Genomic DNA, 18,809 nt, shown 5'->3' with positions numbered 1-18,809 from the left:
GCATGTGTGAGCGCCGGCTAAGGTACAGTATAACATTAAGACCATACATTCAGTATGTCATTTATTGGCCCCTTTCTTTCCTCTCCAAAACATTTATAATTAAAATTTCAATTTGAAGTGTCTCCCACTTGATACACTGCTTGTCATTTGGATAGACCGGCTTCAGAGCAATGTTAAATTACCTTTGTGTTTATGATTAGTGGAGCGGAACCTATTCAGACTGATCCTCGTTGGACACACGAATGTCCTGTCCTGCCGTCACCTTTTCTTTGAAATGAAATCTCAAACCAAAATATACCGGGGCAAGATTTTCAGGGACAAAATGTCCGTATTTGACACACTAATTAATGACTGTTTTCCAACTTTTATTGAGCAAAGGCACCAATTTTACTTCAGAAAAATCTCACGGCACACTATCAAGCAAAAACGCTGAAATAATAATGATCTCATCTCACTCTTGTATTTATGGACTAGATGTGATTTTCATTACAGACTGTAATTATGACTTTACTGCTGCATTAGCATAAATTAGTGATAGACACCAACACGTTGGAACTTATGTACAAATTAGGGTTACGCCCCTCTGTTTTTACAGGAAATGTACGTTCCAAAGTTACCGCAGCGGTCTTCAGTTTGACTTTTTTGAAGTGTCAGTTTGATATCAGCACCAAAAACTGCCCTTGGATAATCAGTTTGATTTCCACCGGGGACATCTGCTGACTGATTGAATCTGGTTGAACATTAAGATTAGCGTTACAGGTGAGCAGCTAAGGGCCAAGTGATCATTTTTAAGATCCAATGTGCTGAATATCAAACTAGTGTGGCTGGCCCAAATCAATTTAATTTGGGATGGTGTAGGAGTGTGTTTCTTTTACATCCGCCCGTACACACACTCGTGTTGTGTGTTGCCTGCCGAACCGCCCAGCATGCAGCCATGGAAGCTTTGAAGCATTCCCAGTATCTTTGCCTGAGCAATTTTGGGAATAGGCTTGTGAAGGTTTTCCAACGTTAAAAAAAAGAAAATGAAACAAGAAAAAAATCCAGACATATTTTTGTCTCATCAAAAATATTGCAAAACTTCTCCAAACTCAATCTTAACAGGAAAGGTAAACTTCGGAGACAGCTGTCTTTTTTTTTTTTCCTCGCTTGACTTTTTGAAGCATCCTTTCATATCAGGCAAAGATTAAGGTGTTTTCACTGATAGGAAAAAAAAAACTTGCCTGTAAATCGTAAATCTCTTAAGATCCTTAACAAGTCCCCTTTCTCCAAGACAAGGATCATAAAACATGAGGAGAAGGGGAAAAAAAGAGGAAAAAGGAAAGGGGATGTGGGCCTCTGTGGGATAAAGGCGAGGAATTAAGGAGGCATTTTATGAGAGCTTTCAGACACAGTTATCACCTGTGAAAGACACAGGCAAACTTTTTCTTTGACCTTCAACAACCTGCCTCCGTGTTTTCCTTCTGTCACCTGCGTGCACATTTTAATATTCTATGATATTCGGCTTTTATGACACAAAAGCCTTTTTTCTTGCGGTTAATGTTTATGTGGCAATTAAAAGAGCTCGGCTTCTTTTCAGTTTTCTCGAGCAGTGCAAAGTGAAAAGGAGTTGAAGATGCAACCTTTTAAGGGTTCGGAAGGTATGGAGAAAAATACCTGAGGCCAACAAAAATAATTAGCTTGAACGCCCACACATGCGTTATTGTCTTGTGGGAGAAACTTTAGCTTTAGTTTTCTAACAAATTAAAATACATCAACTCAATGTCAACTTTCAAATCTGTATTCTGGGCTTAAATGGTTTCTTAAAATGTTAATGATTTTTTTTTCCCCCCCTATCTTCTGTAAAATGGCGTGTAGTGTTGATGTTGTTTATTTCCAATAGGCCAATCATCTTACAATCGCTGTATCGTTTTGTGATGTTATGATATTGCGGGATAAAATCATATGGTGAGTCACTGTGCTCTTTGATGACTAATCCTGAATTAATTACTAATTCAAGGACAAAAAAAATGCTGGAAAAAAATGTAACACATTCAATCACAGTTTTATTTCTGCCTTGCAGGAAGCACAGAACTCTTCCCGGTGCCCCATTTCTGAAATAAACAGATCAGACTCATTCTCAGAATACTGAGAAGACTGAATAATGACGAATAATTAGAAAATAAAATGAGCCCGACGAATCCCACCACCGTTTTGGACCTGATGACTGGCTATATGAATTGTACTGAACAGATTCGGGTAGAGTCTCTGTGGGTAAAACCGTAAATGAGCTATAAATTGCTCTGATGTTGCAGTGCAATAAAGTGCAATGCAGACATGACAATTTTCCAATCATTTATTATGTGGATTTGTACTAAACCATACTTGGTTCTTTCATGACCCATGTGCCAGCCTGCTACAGTGTTTCCTCCAAATGACTTTTGCACAATTCTGCTAGTATAATTGCAATTTGCAGTGGGTGGAGAACTGACATACTATAGTGGACATTCAGTGATGACTGCATTAAGATTGATGTGCAATTATCGAGAGATAAGTATTTTTATATATATTTTGACGGGCTACATAGAAACAAAGAAAACAATAAATGAGTATGAATACAACAATTCACCCTCACGTTGATTTAGTCGGAGCCCTGTGCTTGTTGCTATATTCCCATCTTGGTGGTAATCTTTTTTCCTCTCCCAAAAACGAATTGCTAGTCTTCATCTGCTGAAGCAGTTTTGATATTGTTTTGTTATTGTTTCTCATTATTTTGAGCTCGTATCGTGCAATACCCAATATTCCCCACTACTGTAATACCGTGCAATACTCAACATTCCCCACTACTGTTAGTCTAGTTTTATTTTTATCCAATGCTGTTCCTTACATTTCACTACAGCACTGCAGCACTGTCACTTAGAGTATTTTTTCCTCTGTACTATGTACAGGCCGAAATGAGTGTTCCTCATATTTTTTATGTAGATGTAGGTTGGTGTGTATACACATGTGTATATACACATGTTACTGCGTATATCTACATAGGTTTGATTCTAAATGTTTGCCGTCAATGTTATACATTAATGGCCACATTATGCCGCCGCCCCTGTGTGACCTATATCTTTGCTACTGTAACAACGAAAATTTCCCCACTGTGGGATCAATAAAGGCATTCTTATCTTATCTTATCTTATCTTATTTGTCCTGTTTAACTGTTCTAAGAACCTCTCCAATTGTAATTTTTTTTTTTTTTTTTTAAACAAACTTTTGCTAGCTTACTTTTTTCGCATGGCGTTTTGACAAAGACAGACAAATGCGCCTGATTTTCAAAACTTTTTTTTTTGACACTCGGTGGCGGGTGGTTGACACTGCTGATGTAGTGGTTCGCTCTCTCACTCTTAGTGACGGTCGCTTTATGTGCCCTGTGATTGACGGCAGGCGTAGTCTGCTTTGTGCCCGAAGTAAGCTGGCCAGTTCCCCGTAGCTGTATAGAAAATAGATGGATGGAAGGTGAAATGATTAGAAGTTTGAAATCTATATGTAAAAATTGTGTTGTTAATAGTTGTCTTAAAACAGGAAGCCAACCACAAAAAATCTTTACAATAATATGTTCTATGTGCCTTCGCTAGTCTAAACATGGCATTGTGACTAATAGTGCGTTTGTGGAATATGAGTTAAACAGCAAATGCCACCTGTTTTTAGCCATCTAAGGAGGCGGCCATTTTGTCGCCTCTGTCGACTGAAAATGTCATCACAGTTGCTCAGGGCTCAGCTAACGACCAATCACGGCTCACCTGTTTTCTGACGCTGAGCCATAATTGGTCGTTATCTGAGCCCTGAGCAACTGTGATGTCATTTTCAGTCGACAGAAGTCACAAAATGGCCGTGATGGCTAAAAATGGAAGGATTTGCAAGTGGCAAAATGGCCGGCCTCTGAATGGACAAACACTGGTGGATTTTACTGCTTAACTCATATTCCACAAACACAATATTAATCAGAATGCCATGTTTAGACTAGTGTGCAACGCATCGAACATATTGTTGTACAGAAATTTTTGGGGGTGACTTCCCCTCTAAATAATGCCCATGTCACGTATTGTATCAATCAGACAGAAATGAAAACAAAATAGTTTTAGTTTGCATCCAGTGTTTTTTATTTTTTATTTATTTTTTTGGAGGTCACCAGTATGATCCAAGTGCAAAAATTCCACATGATCTCTCGACATGAGCTATCACACTGACCCGCCTCTAAGGATGACCCTACCAAGTGGGTCTGACGTTGGCGTCCCACTGAACTGTCACTGCAAGAAAAGAAAAATATCTACACGCCAATTATGATATGGAGCATTTTCCAATGTTGGCATTGTTCAAAACCTCTGTCACATTGCCTCGGAAAAGGCAGCAGAGGTGGAGAAACGTCTGAGATGCAGAATCTACATTATTCAATAAACATTCCATTCCGTTTGCCTCAGTCGCTCTGCCCTCACTCGCTCTTTCGCATGCACGCCGCCGCCGTCCACGGACGACAGAGTCAAGTCCCCCTGATGAGTTGTTGACAAGAAAAAGAGAGCCGTCGCTTCCAGACGTCGGCGGCCTGAATGTATATTCAGAAATTTGCACTTTTCTCATTATAAAACTGTGTCAGCTGAATGAGCAAACACCTGCCAGGGTTCTATACGGATACATGCGCTCCCTGGAGAGATGAAGGCAGCGGATGGGATGGCGGGGATGAGAGGAAAGGGCAAGGGGAGGAAAAGGTTGTTGGGCGAATGTGCAAACACGATGGGCTGAAAGTGAGTGAATTTAGACTACAAGCTGTTTGCTTATGCACGCACGCTGTCTGCGTATACGGTTAAAGCAATCCTAATGCACCAATACAATTATCTACCCGTTCATGTTCACGTGCACACACAGTTTTTACTCACCTGCTGCTCTTAATGGTGCCGTCTTGAAGCGCAGCCAATGCTCGGCTCACTTCCACCGTGTAGTTTTCCACTTTTGGCCACAAACAAAAGAGAAATGATTGCCTGTTTTCTGGTCTGGTTCACAATCCAAGTGTTGTGAATTTGGAGCATCACTGGACAGTTTGGTGGTCCGGAGTCATCGTGCATGAGAGGATAATAGTCATCGCAATGGAGCAGCCATCATTATTTTGGGCACCCAACCACAAGATCAAGCCCCATACTGTTTTGTGTGTGTGTGCGTGTTTATGTTTTAAAGGCCTTGTCTGTTGGAGCTTTGGCAGTCCGTGAACACACAGTAAAGCACCATCACACAAAAAAAACCTTGTTTTGTACTCTGGTTGGGGGAAATGTAGTAGTTTTAATTGGGAAGTATTATCAGAAAACACAACCTGCAGGTCAGCTTTTTGTATACATCTAGGTTATGCCAGAACGCATTGTGGTTGTAATGTTTTTTTCTGTTTTTGTTTTTAGCTTGTTAGCATTCACAAACAGTAGACCCTATAAAATTCAACGCAGTCTATTCCAAAATGTTAGTTAAACATTTCCTGAATTCCGGATTAGTTCTGAAGTCATCGATGTTATGAAGAAATATTGATGGAATTCATTGATAAGCACAAGAATGATCATCAAAACAGAATGTTTTATCATTTAGATTCTTCAAAGTAGGCACCCATATAACAGCTTTGACCATCTTGATATTTTCTCATTTAGCTTTATGATGACTTGGAACGACTGAGTGCACAGCAGTGAACTGCGATGATGCTCTGAAGATTTAAAAGCTAAACTTTCTTGACCTTCATTTAAATTTGAAGGTGTTTGCAAACTTTTGACTGTATTTGACTCAGGATATATGGTAAGGGAATTGAAAATAATCCATCCTCTTGTTAAACTGGCCATTATAAAACCTTCATTAATGGTACAGGCAATGTTTTAACGTTTTTAACGGCCAGAAGTATAAAAATTAGTAATGCGTAGAAAAAATCAAACGCTAATGGACTGATTCATTAACATCCCATAAAGTGGGCTCTAAATTGCATATTCTGTCACTCTTAAAGCGCGTTTGTTAATGCAGTGACGACTGCCGTACTTAGTAAGTATAGCATCGATGGTTTTCACCGTGGATATTTTGGTTGAACACAAATGAAGTTTGAATTGATGGAATTGGAAGCGATAGTAGAGGACAAACAGTTGTCATATACTCCTCCTGGAATCAGCCCGTAGGTTTGAACAATGAAGGCGGATAGCATTACGATCCATTCTGCTTCCCACATGCTTACTCTCCTAAATGGATATGCAAATACATATTTCTTTTGGAATTTTACTTCTTGCAAAAAAATCACAACATTGCAGAGGTACAGAGGTAATTCTCAGAAGTTTTTGTGACTTTCCTCTAAAATGTTGCTCAATTCCTAATTGTTCAACACAAAACGTCTTTATTAGCGGTTCTGTTGGATTCATTTACAGGCCACAACATTAGGTACAGCCGTACTTTTCAGGTCATTTCTATTTTTAATTGTATGCAACTCAGTGTGATGCTTTCTATTACAGTTTTAGAGATTTGTCGATACGATACCTTTGAAGGGGTTGAATTTGGTGTCTTGAATGGACTATTGTGAATTCACAACACACCGTCCGTTTGTGTTGAACATCCACCACAGGGATAGAAATGCCACTTCTGATGCTAAAAGTAAACAGGACATATTTGACCTTCTCGCACAGCTTCTTGCTAACAATAAATCTTTTCTCTTTCTGTGACTTTTTTTTTTTTTCTTTTCGTTTTCACACCGATCAGATCTGTTCTGTTGCCGTTGTGTGTGAACTGTTTGATGACAGAAAATGCTGCGGTTATGTCTCACAGCTATTTAATGTCAGGTCCGGGCTCATCCACATAAATAACCATGTCAATAACGCGTGCGCCTACGTAGTTTGGTATAATGACCTGTTCCAGCCTCGAAAGTCAAAGTGACATGAAAGCAAGTTAAGGACACCATGAATACACTTCTATGACGTGTCTGTTAATGTCTACATCTATAAGGTACTCATTAGCACAGCGCTCACCGCCGTGCAGCAAATTCCAATTTTAATAGTTGTAACTTTGACTGTTGCATCAAGAATAGGTGACGTGTGAAATCATTTTCAGAGTTAAATTTGTTCTGCCTCAACTGCACTAACTTTTTGATAAAAAGTGAAAAACAGAACAGGAACAGAAACACTAAATGCGTGACTCAGTTACATTTTGCTTTTTCTGTTGTAACATTGACTACAAAGACTTCCTCTCTAATAAATTCCATACTCCAAATAACCATACCCTCGGCAGCTGGGTAAATACAGCCTCTGGCCACTATACTTGAATTTATTAAATATTTCCAAAAAATGTTGGCTCTCAGTATGCTGCAATGCAGTCAGTGACATTGATCTAAGCCAACTGTACCTGTGTACCTAATGAAGTGACTGCCGGTTGTAAATGATTCTTAATTGTATCACACATCAAAAGACGCGATGAACACGTCAAGACATTATCTAATAAACAAATGCATCTTAAAATACTATGGCAAAAAGATATCCAAATATGTATCTAATACATCCCAATGATGCTTTCCTCGTATTTCCGAATGCAGCCTGAATCCGCCCTCACAAGGAAAGTGATCCCGCTGCTTTTTGGCATGACAACTAACCACATTTATGTGCCTGTAAGCACTGAACAAAACAGATCAACAGCACAGCGAGCTTAATTAAATGACTAACCCATAAAGTGAATGATCCAAATCAGGAGCATTGACTGTATTTTCTATACAGCATATGCCGATCAATGTCATAGGGGAGCTGGAGCCTCGGTTAACCACTGCACTACCAATGCACTACTAGTACGCATGTATGTGAAATGGTGTGGGTTTGGGCATAATTGAACTTCTTGCGATGGAATTCATTACTGCATCTATGACTGTCTTAGATTGATTTTCACACTGAGAACCCAATAATAGCTGAAACGTGGAGTGTTAGGGGTTTTTTTTTGTGTGTGTTTTGTTTTGTTTTGTTTTTCCTCCCCCTATGTTGAGTATTTCACACTAGCGCTGATCCAGGTCATTTTTGAAGTCATGTAGGTTGCCTTGTTTGAAAGATCTTCCAACAAACCGTCTAATTTCAGCCAATCCATTTCAGTTCCCTCATGTTACCAAAGTCTCATTAGGGCTCTTTCACAGCCTCTTATTGCTCTATTGATTTCCATTGATGTCTTTTAGAGGATGGCATCTTCATACAAGTAAAACTTTGTGCAAAGAAGTCGTGAAGATTATGTACCACGTTCGTTTTCTGTAGTTTTGTGGTCACGTTTGATGTGATTTTGTTCAGAACTGTGCATAGGTTTTAGGCCACATCGAGCTGTGCTCTGTTGATTACCTTTTTCACAGCAGTCATTTTGTACATTTTGCTGGCAGCTTGTGCATGTACTAAGAGACAATTTTGGTGAGGAACTGGATTAAAGTGCAACAACAGGAATGTACCTTTTTTTTTTTTTTTTTTTACTCAATATAGCTTCCAGAATCATAATGGCACCACCCTTCCTAGCCTGCTGACTACCAAACAGGATGTGCCACCATTCGTCAACAGTCTGCATGCCACTTAGTGACGTTCTAGTTACATTATGGTCATTAAATAATAGACGATATGCACGGCATAGCCATTTTCAATTCCAGTGGAAAGGCCTAACAGTTTTCACTGTCAATATCTTACAACCTACTGGGACACCATCTGACTGAAAAAGAACCTGGGGTTGGGATCTTTGTAAATCAGGCTCAAACTGTTCCCATGGACATAGCCTTAAAAAAGTGGTAATGTGGTCATATTTACCCCTTTTGCTGCGCTTCTAAAAGGCCCACAGCGCAAAACCGAGCTTTTTTTCATTGTCTTTTGGTCCACTATCAGTCTTCAACTGCAATGACGACAAAACCAAGATGGAGTAACCGTGTGTCTTTTTGTGTCTGCATCCAGCTTTGAGGGACAACAGAATCGAGCTGATCCGCGCTTCGTGGTCGGAGTTGACCATCAGCATCCATGATGTCACCCTGTCGGATGAGGGGATGTACACCTGTTCTCTTTTCACCATGCCCGTCAAAACAGCCAAAGCCTACCTGACAGTCCTTGGTGAGTTACAAAAGCAATTTTGAGGTAACGCAATCTGGCCGACTGAGCATTTACAATTATCTAGAGTCCTGCAATAGTTGTTGCATTAATTAGGTGGGGTTTTTTTTTCCTACCGTAAATTGAATTCAAACGTATGTATACATTTTTTAATTTATTTTCATTCATTAGTCGTTTTTCAATCATTGAATGCATGATTGATTGTAAATAATAAAATAGAAACATATTATTTTAGCAAACAATTTGAGACTTTATATGTATTTTATTAAACAATTGGTTAATAAAAACAATATAATTCAACCAAACAAAATGAATAAAAATGACAGTTTTCTTGTAATTAGTTCTACTCAATATCTTCATGTATTGACTGTCTTAAGTTGTTGTTGAATCAGGCTGCTAAGCAGTTCTCCTCAAATTCTAGACAAATATTAGCTCTTGACAAAACACCAACGCAAGACAATGTTTGTCAGAGCAACAAACCGTGAAGTCCGTCAATTAAGCTGGAAAAGATATGATAGTTATTCACATAAGGTAAGCTCAAAACAAATAGATTGGCAGGTGAAGCAAATGCATGACGCTACAAAATGCAGATTTTGTTTATCAAAATTCAAGTTCAAAACTAAATGCTTCCTAATGACTGAAACCCTTTGTTTGGCTTTGACATTTCCTCTCTGTGTTTGTTTTGCTAATAGGACAAACACATTTACTATGCTTAAAAATGGGATGCCCCTCTTCCACACTCCCCCGCCCCACACACACAAACACCACACCACTCCATTTTACTAATGTTTGTGATCATCGTCCTGCACAAACATTGTCTCATTTCTCGCCACTCGCCTTATTATCTCGCCAATTAGTTTTTGCTAATGTTAATAGATGTGCTCATGCACTCCAGGCCCATTAGCTGTCTCTCTTTGTTAACAAGCATTCCGAGAATTACAGAAATTAAATAGGATTGCTCAGTGGGGATACAGAGAAAAATATTTTTTGCAACACTGAGCAATAGTTAATGGTGCTCACCAATGGTTTAGGACAGTGGGTGGATGAAAAACACCACTTAAAATTACTGAGACCAGGCTAAAAATGAAATAGCTCAATCTGGTGTAAAGGGGTGATTAACTGATCAATTTGAGAATCTGAAATAACATTTATATTTGATTAGGTTTCACTTACCTGGGACTAATATGTGCTGCTTCTGTTTTGCCTGCTTTGACCTTCAAGGAGGCAGTGTGGTAATAATAATAACTCTATACGTTGCTGTGCTGGTTGTGTTTGAATATTTGAGGTTTTTATGACATGGATGCGATTGATTAGCCTGTTTACGTTATCTGTTATCTGAAATAAGCTAGAGGATGTTTGAAAGACATGTTTGGTTAAATGTACCATATGTAATTCTCTTTATTTTGTGTTAATTGTATTGTAAACGTCAGATGGGAATGTTAATAAACGACTCAAAAGCGAGCATGTTTACACCTTTTGATGAGCTTTTTGCTAGCTGCCAAACTGCATACCGCACGCTCAGGGAGGACAGAATCGTATAAAATATGACAGGTTGGACGATTTGACAAGAATGAGTATGGGTACGGACATACATTACAGAATCGGTGCATCCTTAGTAGAAACTAAGCGCGGAAATAAAATGATTACTTCAAAACGTTTAACAGTTCCTAGCTAGCCAGAGGAACCACTAAGACTCCTTAACTCAGTTGCATTTGACTGTGACGTTCCACTGCATTGTGAAGGTAAGAAGTAAATTCCAGAAGAAAGTATCAGAAAGCAAAGAACAATTCTCAGGGACCTTTAAAAAGCCGGGGCATTGAGACAACCAAGGCCAGACTGAGTCAATGTCACTAACTGACACCGCTTTTAGTTTCTCTGCTTCAGGCTGACAAAGGCAGGATCTTGAGTGGATCACTCAAAGCAGTCATCACAGCGTAGCGCGGAAAGAATTGCATTAAAACTACTAGTGGAACTGCCAGTCTGGAACTATAGAATATAAATATATGATATAATATAAATTCATCACATTTGATCCATTTTCTAAGGAACTTGTCCTCATTAGGTTCACAAGCGAGCTGTAGCCAATCCCATATGACACCCAGTGTACACCCTTGACTGGTTGCCAGACAGTCACACAAGGCACGTACAAGTGAATTTACAACAACAAAATTCATTACGTTTTTATTTTGTTTCCCTACTATGACATAGCACCCAACTCAGATCCACCTAAATTTAACCAAGGTGATGCATTCCAGACCCACCTGCAATAGGTGAAAATCGGCAATATAGTGAGAGCATATAAGAAAACATTTTTTAAACTTCCCACATACTTTTAAAGTATTCCTTAGCACCTGTTCTCACTCTCTTTCTCACAAGTGCGCTTGCTTCAAGCTGTTTCATTGTCGCTCTTAGTTGAAGTTTACTGTAAAGATGACCTGTGAAACAAAAGCCAATTAAACATTATATATTTAAACACCAAACGGTTCAACCAAACCGTGTGATTACATCTATTGAACGTCTGCTAGCTTAATGCTAATGTAAAATGTGAAACACCATAGACAGGTTATCTCAGATGTTAAGGTAACTATAAAAACTGAGCTGTAGCTGATACTTTTACACACCCGGAGGAGCAACCAGTATAAAGAGCATATTACAATACTCAAAGGCATTCATTTTCTCTGTTCTGTGGGAACAACTAATAAAATGGCAAAATGTGGTAGTGTGTTAGACTAAAGGGGCATTGGGCTCTGATATTCAGACTTCCCACTCACACTTCTCTTCAGCATCGGGGCTTGTATTGACCACTTAGTCACAGAAAACAAACCAGACCTTATGATTGTATTTATTGCTTCATGAGGCTAAAGTGTTGTGTGTGACTTCATCTCCATCCTTCAGGCGTACCGGAGAAACCCGAGATCGAGGGTCTGATGAAACCCGCCTTGGAGGGCGATCACATCACTCTGACCTGCATGACACATGGCAGCAAACCTGCTGCCGACTTGCGCTGGTTCAGAAATGAAAAGGAGGTCAAAGGTAGGCAACTTTCCTGCAGCTACATGTCCAGCCATTTCAATCTCTTTTTTTATTTGAGAGCATGTTATGCTACTGGAGTACATCAAGATTCATAGTGAATGATTCCTTTGTTCACATTTTATGAAAACACTACTTTATGGTGGGATATCTATGGTAACCTTAAAAAGCATATTATATATATACTGTATATATATATATATGTATGTGTGTGTATATATCTATATATATATGTATGTGTGTGTGTATATATCTATATATATGTGTGTGTGTGTGTGTATATATCTATATATGTGTGTGTGTGTGTGTATATATATATATATATATATATATATATGTATATATATGTGATGCATATTTTAAGCAATTTAAATTGATTTTCGATGAATCGTTACATCCCTAGTATATGTGCATGCATGCTGCAGTTAGTGTAGGTTAAAAATATAATGTACTTAAGATGTTATTTAAAGATTACATTTTCTTTATTGTGCTGAACTTCTATAAAGTGAGTCGCGACTTTGGAGCGCTCGGAAAATGTGTGTCCCTCGATTACAATAGTTGAGAACCACTGCTTTAGAATGCATGCATACAGTAAACCCTCAGTGTGAAGCACTGGAAATAAACTGTCATTATGGGGACTCAGGTACACTTTGCGGGGGCTTTGTAGCACCTCAGGTGCACTTTGTGGGGGGGCTTTATGGCAGCTCAGGGACACTTCATGGGGGCTTGGCCTCCACTGGCTCTCCACAGAATGCAAACGCTGATTATATTGTATTTTGTCATACAATGAAACCAGTTATTTAGTGCATATGATCTTCAAAATGGAAGAAAACCAGTAATTGTTTTAAGTACACTATTTTACTTTTTGTAGAAAAAAAAAAATGGAGTGAACAAAAACAAAACATGTTCCTCCTTGTTTTATACTGTATGTTATGATTGTTGTTGTTTTTTTCCACTACTTGTGGCCTCTCAGTCAAATTAACATCTTGACGAAGCAGTGGGTGATCATGAGAGTTATTGTCCTGATTTCTAGCTCTTTTGTGACGGATATGAGTATGTATATGAAGTGTTGAACTGAAGTATTTGAGGTAGATGCAATCTCTATCGAAATGTCTTTTATCGTCCATCGTAACAGCAACTTTGGTTGCAGTGTTCAGCGGCTGCAGCAGATGTCACTTCTTATCAGAATCAATCATAGATGTACGTCATGCAAACCCTCCAGAGGGTTGGCCGCGTTTTTCCACCGTGTCAAAACAATGCCACCGCGCGTTGTCGACTATAAAGCCGTTTATAGTCAGTTGCCACGGGAGATCTTTGTCTCCCTGCCGCTGTCTGCCACTTCAGTGTTTCTTCCCCCTCCATCTTAGGCTTAGTCTGCCATCTCGACCGCGGGCGTCCCAGGGTTCAGATAAGCCAGGAGATTGCATCAGATCAATCTTGGCTTCAAGCAAACGTCATTACACATTTCCATTTAATTTAAACAGTCTGGAAACATCCGCACATCTTGTAAAATCTTCTTTCCAAAGCATATTATCTTGTTGCTTTTCATTGTTTTTTTTTTTAATTAAATATATTTTTTAAAATAAATTTATATCAACTTGTTTTTTTTTTTTTGGGGGGGGTGCGGGGATTAATGTCTGACAATGTTACATGTAAAATAATTCGCAGTAAGCACGTGAAGTACAACCGAAGATCATCATTTAACAAAACATGCGGTGAAGTCATCAGGAGTCGAAGTTGGAATGACCACGTTCACAATTCACTTATTGCCCACGTTGTTTTCCTCATATAAAAAGGCAAGTGTCTATTTGAGGGAGACGTTTATTTGCCTTAGGTTAGCGATGCTCGAGCGACTAATTGGTTTATTAGAGGGACAGCCACGATTTGAAGAAATTTTGCATTCACACTTCTTACGGCCCCCATTGGTGATTATTATGTTTCCTATCAGTCCACCAAGAAGAGCTCCCAATATAACAAATGGAAACACATCCGCGACATAATTTCCTCTTAAAGTACCACCAAAGATTAACAAATGCAGAGACACTCTGAGAAATCTTCTTAGTGCTTTGCAAAGGTCAGATGCTATTATCTATCCCTATAATGTTGCGTGTGAGCATCTTTTATCCTCTCTCTTCTTCCAAATCGTTTGCATTCATCTATTCGACTTTGTGACAACTGTCGCCCGTCTCCGTGGGAATGTGTCGCGTGCTGCCTGGCGAGCCCCACCAAAACACTTTTCAAAGCTTTCAAAACAGGAGGCAGTTTTCATTAAAAGAACAAAAACAAGAGCACGGATATCATGTAGCCGTTTTTTCTCCTGGTAAAAGAAATTGCGGCCACTGACAGAAAGCACCTTGAGACTTCATACAAACGTCAGATTAGAAGATTGCTGTCAGCTCCGCTATTGGACTCGTCAAGAATTTCGATCGGGGTGATGTTTCAGCCCACGTTGGGTGTCTGCCATCACGCCGCCTCTCTCGCCGAGTTTAAGCTGCGACAGCTCAGCCCGCTATCTGGCAGCGGGGCTTCCCGGGGTCCAGATAAGACAGCAGATAGGATCAAATCAATGCTTGTTTTCCGCAGTTTTAAGCAAACATTACTGCATATTTCCTTTTAATGACTTGTGCTCCGGAGATGATATTGACTCTCCGTGGTTTCATTTCACCGATAGTGCAACCTCTAAAATGTAATGTTTGCTAACAATTGGAAGTCAACCAAATTTAAAAGACACACGAATCTTCAAAACTACCTCAAAAAGTTAAATATTTTATTTCAGAGGAATCTGATGACTTGTGGTCCGCGTTTGGATTTTTCTTTGGCTTTTTGTGGTTTCTTTGTCAATTCCCAACGGATTTGATTTGTAAGGCAAGTGTTGACAGAGTTTTGCACGTGTATTTGCTTTTTTTTTTTGTGGCACTTAATCCAAGAGCTTCAATGAGAAGAGAAGAATATCCAAACAGGGACATTTTTCAGGTCAGGTCAAAGCTCAACTGCACCTCAAAGTGGAACAGCACTCGGCCTAGAGCTGTCTTGTCTGTCTTGTCCATAAACCGACGAAGGCTGCCGCGTTAAGAGGTTCAACGATCGGTTCAATACCCTGAAAATATCCATCGGAAGCGACATGAACTACTTTCGACTCACGGTCATATCAGTGAGACCTGAGCGGCCACCCCCGTGACTCGACTAACATTAGCTTGACACCATTAGCATTTTGTCTCACTATGAATAAGGGATTTATTTGTTTGACGCTAGAACTAATTGTTTTTAAAAAATGAACAATTGGTAAAACCTTTGAAGTTACACTGTATTCACGAAAATACAGCATGTGAGTGACTGCAAACTCCTGCCCTAGTTTTTCTGCACAGCGGAATAAAACATTGATTTCCAGATTTGTTGCTTTCCCTGTTTTTAGCGTCGTCGCATGAGATGTGACTTGAGCTTCTCAATGTTACATCTTTGTCATGCCATGAATGCCCTTCTACAGCTAACAGCCCCCCCCCATCTAAACAGCTGTAAATTATTTATCGTACACCGGCAGTCAAGACTGTGTGACATTGAGAGAGATAGAAACACAAGTGCAAATGTTTTAAATTTAAATGAATCCAGCAGAGTCAATAAGATGTGAGATGATTATTCCTCTATTGAATGCTATGACCTTCAATGGCGCGGCGCTGAAAAGTGGCAAAATACATAAACATGAAAGACAAGCGATCACATCATCAATGATTAATAGACTGTACAATGTATATTCTGTATGTATATTTGTGCACTGCCACTCGAGGTGTTCATCACGGTGACAAGTGGGGCGTGTTGACTGTGAGAAGTCACCTGATGGCAGAAATATCGTAAATGACAATTCTGACATATTGTTGTGGGATCTTTGGGAATAGCAGCGATTATATTAGCAATACAGCCAGCGGAGTAGTCCATCACCCATTGGCATTCATTTACCAGTATGCTAAGTGTGTCCCTTTGCGTGTGTGTGTGTGTGGGTGTGTGTCCATGAACACAATAGGCAGATTGAGCAGATAGCCTGCATGTGACGTTTGTGTATGCGGTGGCACAAAATCCAATATTCGGATTCCTCCCCTTTCTTTGTCCCTTCAGTCCCCAACATGTAATGATATATTTCTATCTCAGTTATACACCTAGACCCAGGGAGACCTGTGCCAGTGCAATGTAGCACTTGTTTACACACCCGTGAACCGGGGGGGGGGGGGGTGTGGAGGTTTGCGTATGAAATGAATATTTATTCCAAATAGGGGTGGCTATGTTGGCAATCGGATGAGCATTATCATACTGTGTGACCTGAACAGCGGAGGTTATTGCTTTGTGGTGATATGTGATAGCTCTATTCCTAAGGGAGCTTGGAGGAGAAAAACAGATTTGATTTCAAACTGCTCGCAGTCACATAGTTGTTCTATTGTCAAAGTTGTTAGTCAAGGACAAAGTGCTGCCTGTTGTTTGCTGCATGCGGGCTTTGCTCGCTTCTTCAGGACGCTGGTCAGGCCAAGGGCTCCGTAATGACTGCGTAACCTTTCGAAATAGTCCCAACTAGTTATTGTCCTTGAGCGGGTAGTCGGCATTATTTGAGGAGCTGGTGAGGATTCTCATCTCTGTGAAGACTTGACGGTTAGTGACATAGTTAGGTATCTTTTTCAAGCTTCAAAAGTAAAAAAAAAAAAAAAAAAAAACGTTTTCATCAGTGTTGCACGCCTCGGTCTCTGGACTACATTCAAGGCAGCAAGAACCCAGAGAGTGAGTTAGAGTGGATCAATGACCATTAAAGATGTAATTCCGAGATGGCTCTCGCAAGCCACACTGGCATGAATAAAAGATGCTTGCACACATGCACACATAAGCATTCATTCCACCTGTAAATCACAGGGCTTTACTATTACCGTGGTACAGTACATTAATTGAAATCAAGGCAGCGGTAAAACTCGAGTTTAGTGCTGTTTTACTAAATTAACTGCAGCATCTTTCAGCTTGCGTCATTTTAATTACTAGAACTGTAGTTTGCTCAGAAATGGTGTGTCAATGCTAAAGAGGTGAATTATAATGCAGGTTATTACTTCACAGCTTATCACTGCAGTTCTGAGATACAATGCAAAGATTCCCACTAGGGGCTCTTAGCAGTACACGGAATGACATCAGAGAAATACCATGCTATGGCTGTCACTTTATTGCTTTTCTAACGGTGATCTCCTTATTGAGCTTCTTGCTGGAAAAAAAGTCCAATATTCCAAAAGTCTATCTAAATATAATTAAATAAAAAAAAGTATTTCTTCACACTTTAATCCATAGTGCAAGCTCCGTGTGCCAACAAAATCCATTCGGAATGCTACTTGACATTTTTCCTTTTGGAAGTGACGGAAATGTAAATAGTACTACTAGGGTCAAACTGTTGCCGGTTTAAAGCGTTTATTAACTCTACAGGCAAGTGTTAATTAACATTTTAACTTTTGCAACTGTCATTCAAGTAAAGAACGCCAAATATACAATTGAAATCACGATTATTCAAACAATCATGTATGTTTGGGTGCAAAACAAGAAAATGTTTCAATGTAAAAAATATATATGACAAATAAATGTAAGTAAGTTATTTTTGGACGGAACAAAATGTGTAAAATTGATTATACAATTAAAAAAAAAAAAAAAGTGCAACCGTATAATTTCAAGTATCATTTCCTTGCGTAAACAAACGTTGGATAATAATGCATATTAATAATGTTTTTTTTTTATTATGCCAATTTTGTAATCATGGAGTGTAAAAATCGTAATTGTAATTGAATTTCGATTAATTGCACAGCCCTAATTGTGGTTATCGTGTGCAGTGGTAGGCAACTACAATACATCATATTGAGAGCTGTTTGTAATATTTTTAAGTCTCTTAAAAATGTGCGCTATTATGTTTGTAGAGGCTGAAGAGTTGATACAGCCCCTGTTTTGGATCGAATTATATCATGGTGGCATAAGTGGTCAGTATGTAATGCATACTGCAGTGCTGGCAGTGTTGGTGTGTGACACTCACAACTGACTGGCACAGTGTCCAAAGACCGGGGGATGAGACTGTGACACCTCCGGTCTCAGGCCATTAGGATCAACACAGTGGAGGTGGACAGCCTGCCAAGGTGCCAATACCCACTGGACTCACAGGTCTCTTTTTGAAAGCCTTCTCTTCATGAAGAAGACTTCCCAGGCAGTGAATGCTTGGGGACTTGTGCCAGAGAGGACACTGTGGTTTACATCTGCCAGGTGCTGATGGAAGTGTCTTACTTTTAAGAGTGTTCCCTCGACCGTGGTCGAATGTCAGTGAAAACAGCGGCAAGCATATAATACCAGTCGGTTGACATGTCACAACATCCAAAACAAGTGAGTTCATAGTGAAAGGCAAAATGTCAACTCATGCTCATGCCAGAAACAATATCTTTGTCCTGCAATACGAGTGCTATATTAAAAATAATGAATTAAGGCAAAGCGAGGCAACTTTAGTTTTATAGCGCATTTCTTCATACACCAGGTAACTGTGCCTCAGATGATTAAAAGTACACCATGTAGAAACATTTGCAAACAAAAGGGTTAAAGGCATTTAAAAGAAAGTGAAAGAAATAAAAAGAAGCTTACTAAAAGACCATATAGTGCAAGAGCAAGATTTTGGAGCCATCGATTTTCAAAATGCTTTAAAGGAGTCAACCCTTTGCC

The 18,809-nt window shown here is 39.4% G+C and overlaps 1 protein-coding gene across 4 annotated transcripts in view; it reads left to right on the top strand.

Annotated features, from left to right (window-relative positions):
• Positions 1-18,809, top strand: part of cadm2a (cell adhesion molecule 2a) — a 185,846-nt gene that overhangs the window by 140,711 nt on the left and 26,326 nt on the right. For all 4 annotated transcript variants that reach the window (XM_086012644.1, XM_086012643.1, XM_086012646.1 and 1 more), the window contains 2 exons: positions 8,925-9,077; positions 11,970-12,107. In XM_086012644.1, the coding sequence (XP_085868770.1) occupies positions 8,925-9,077; positions 11,970-12,107 (291 nt within the window). The remainder of the gene's footprint in view (positions 1-8,924; positions 9,078-11,969; positions 12,108-18,809) is intronic.

The sequence above is a fragment of the Filicampus tigris genome, chromosome 17 (genome assembly GCF_054856515.1).
Source record: "Filicampus tigris isolate MCC_2025a chromosome 17, RoL_Ftig_1.0, whole genome shotgun sequence".
Classification (NCBI taxonomy): domain Eukaryota; kingdom Metazoa; phylum Chordata; class Actinopteri; order Syngnathiformes; family Syngnathidae; genus Filicampus; species Filicampus tigris.
This window is presented reverse-complemented; position numbering and strand designations above follow the sequence as displayed.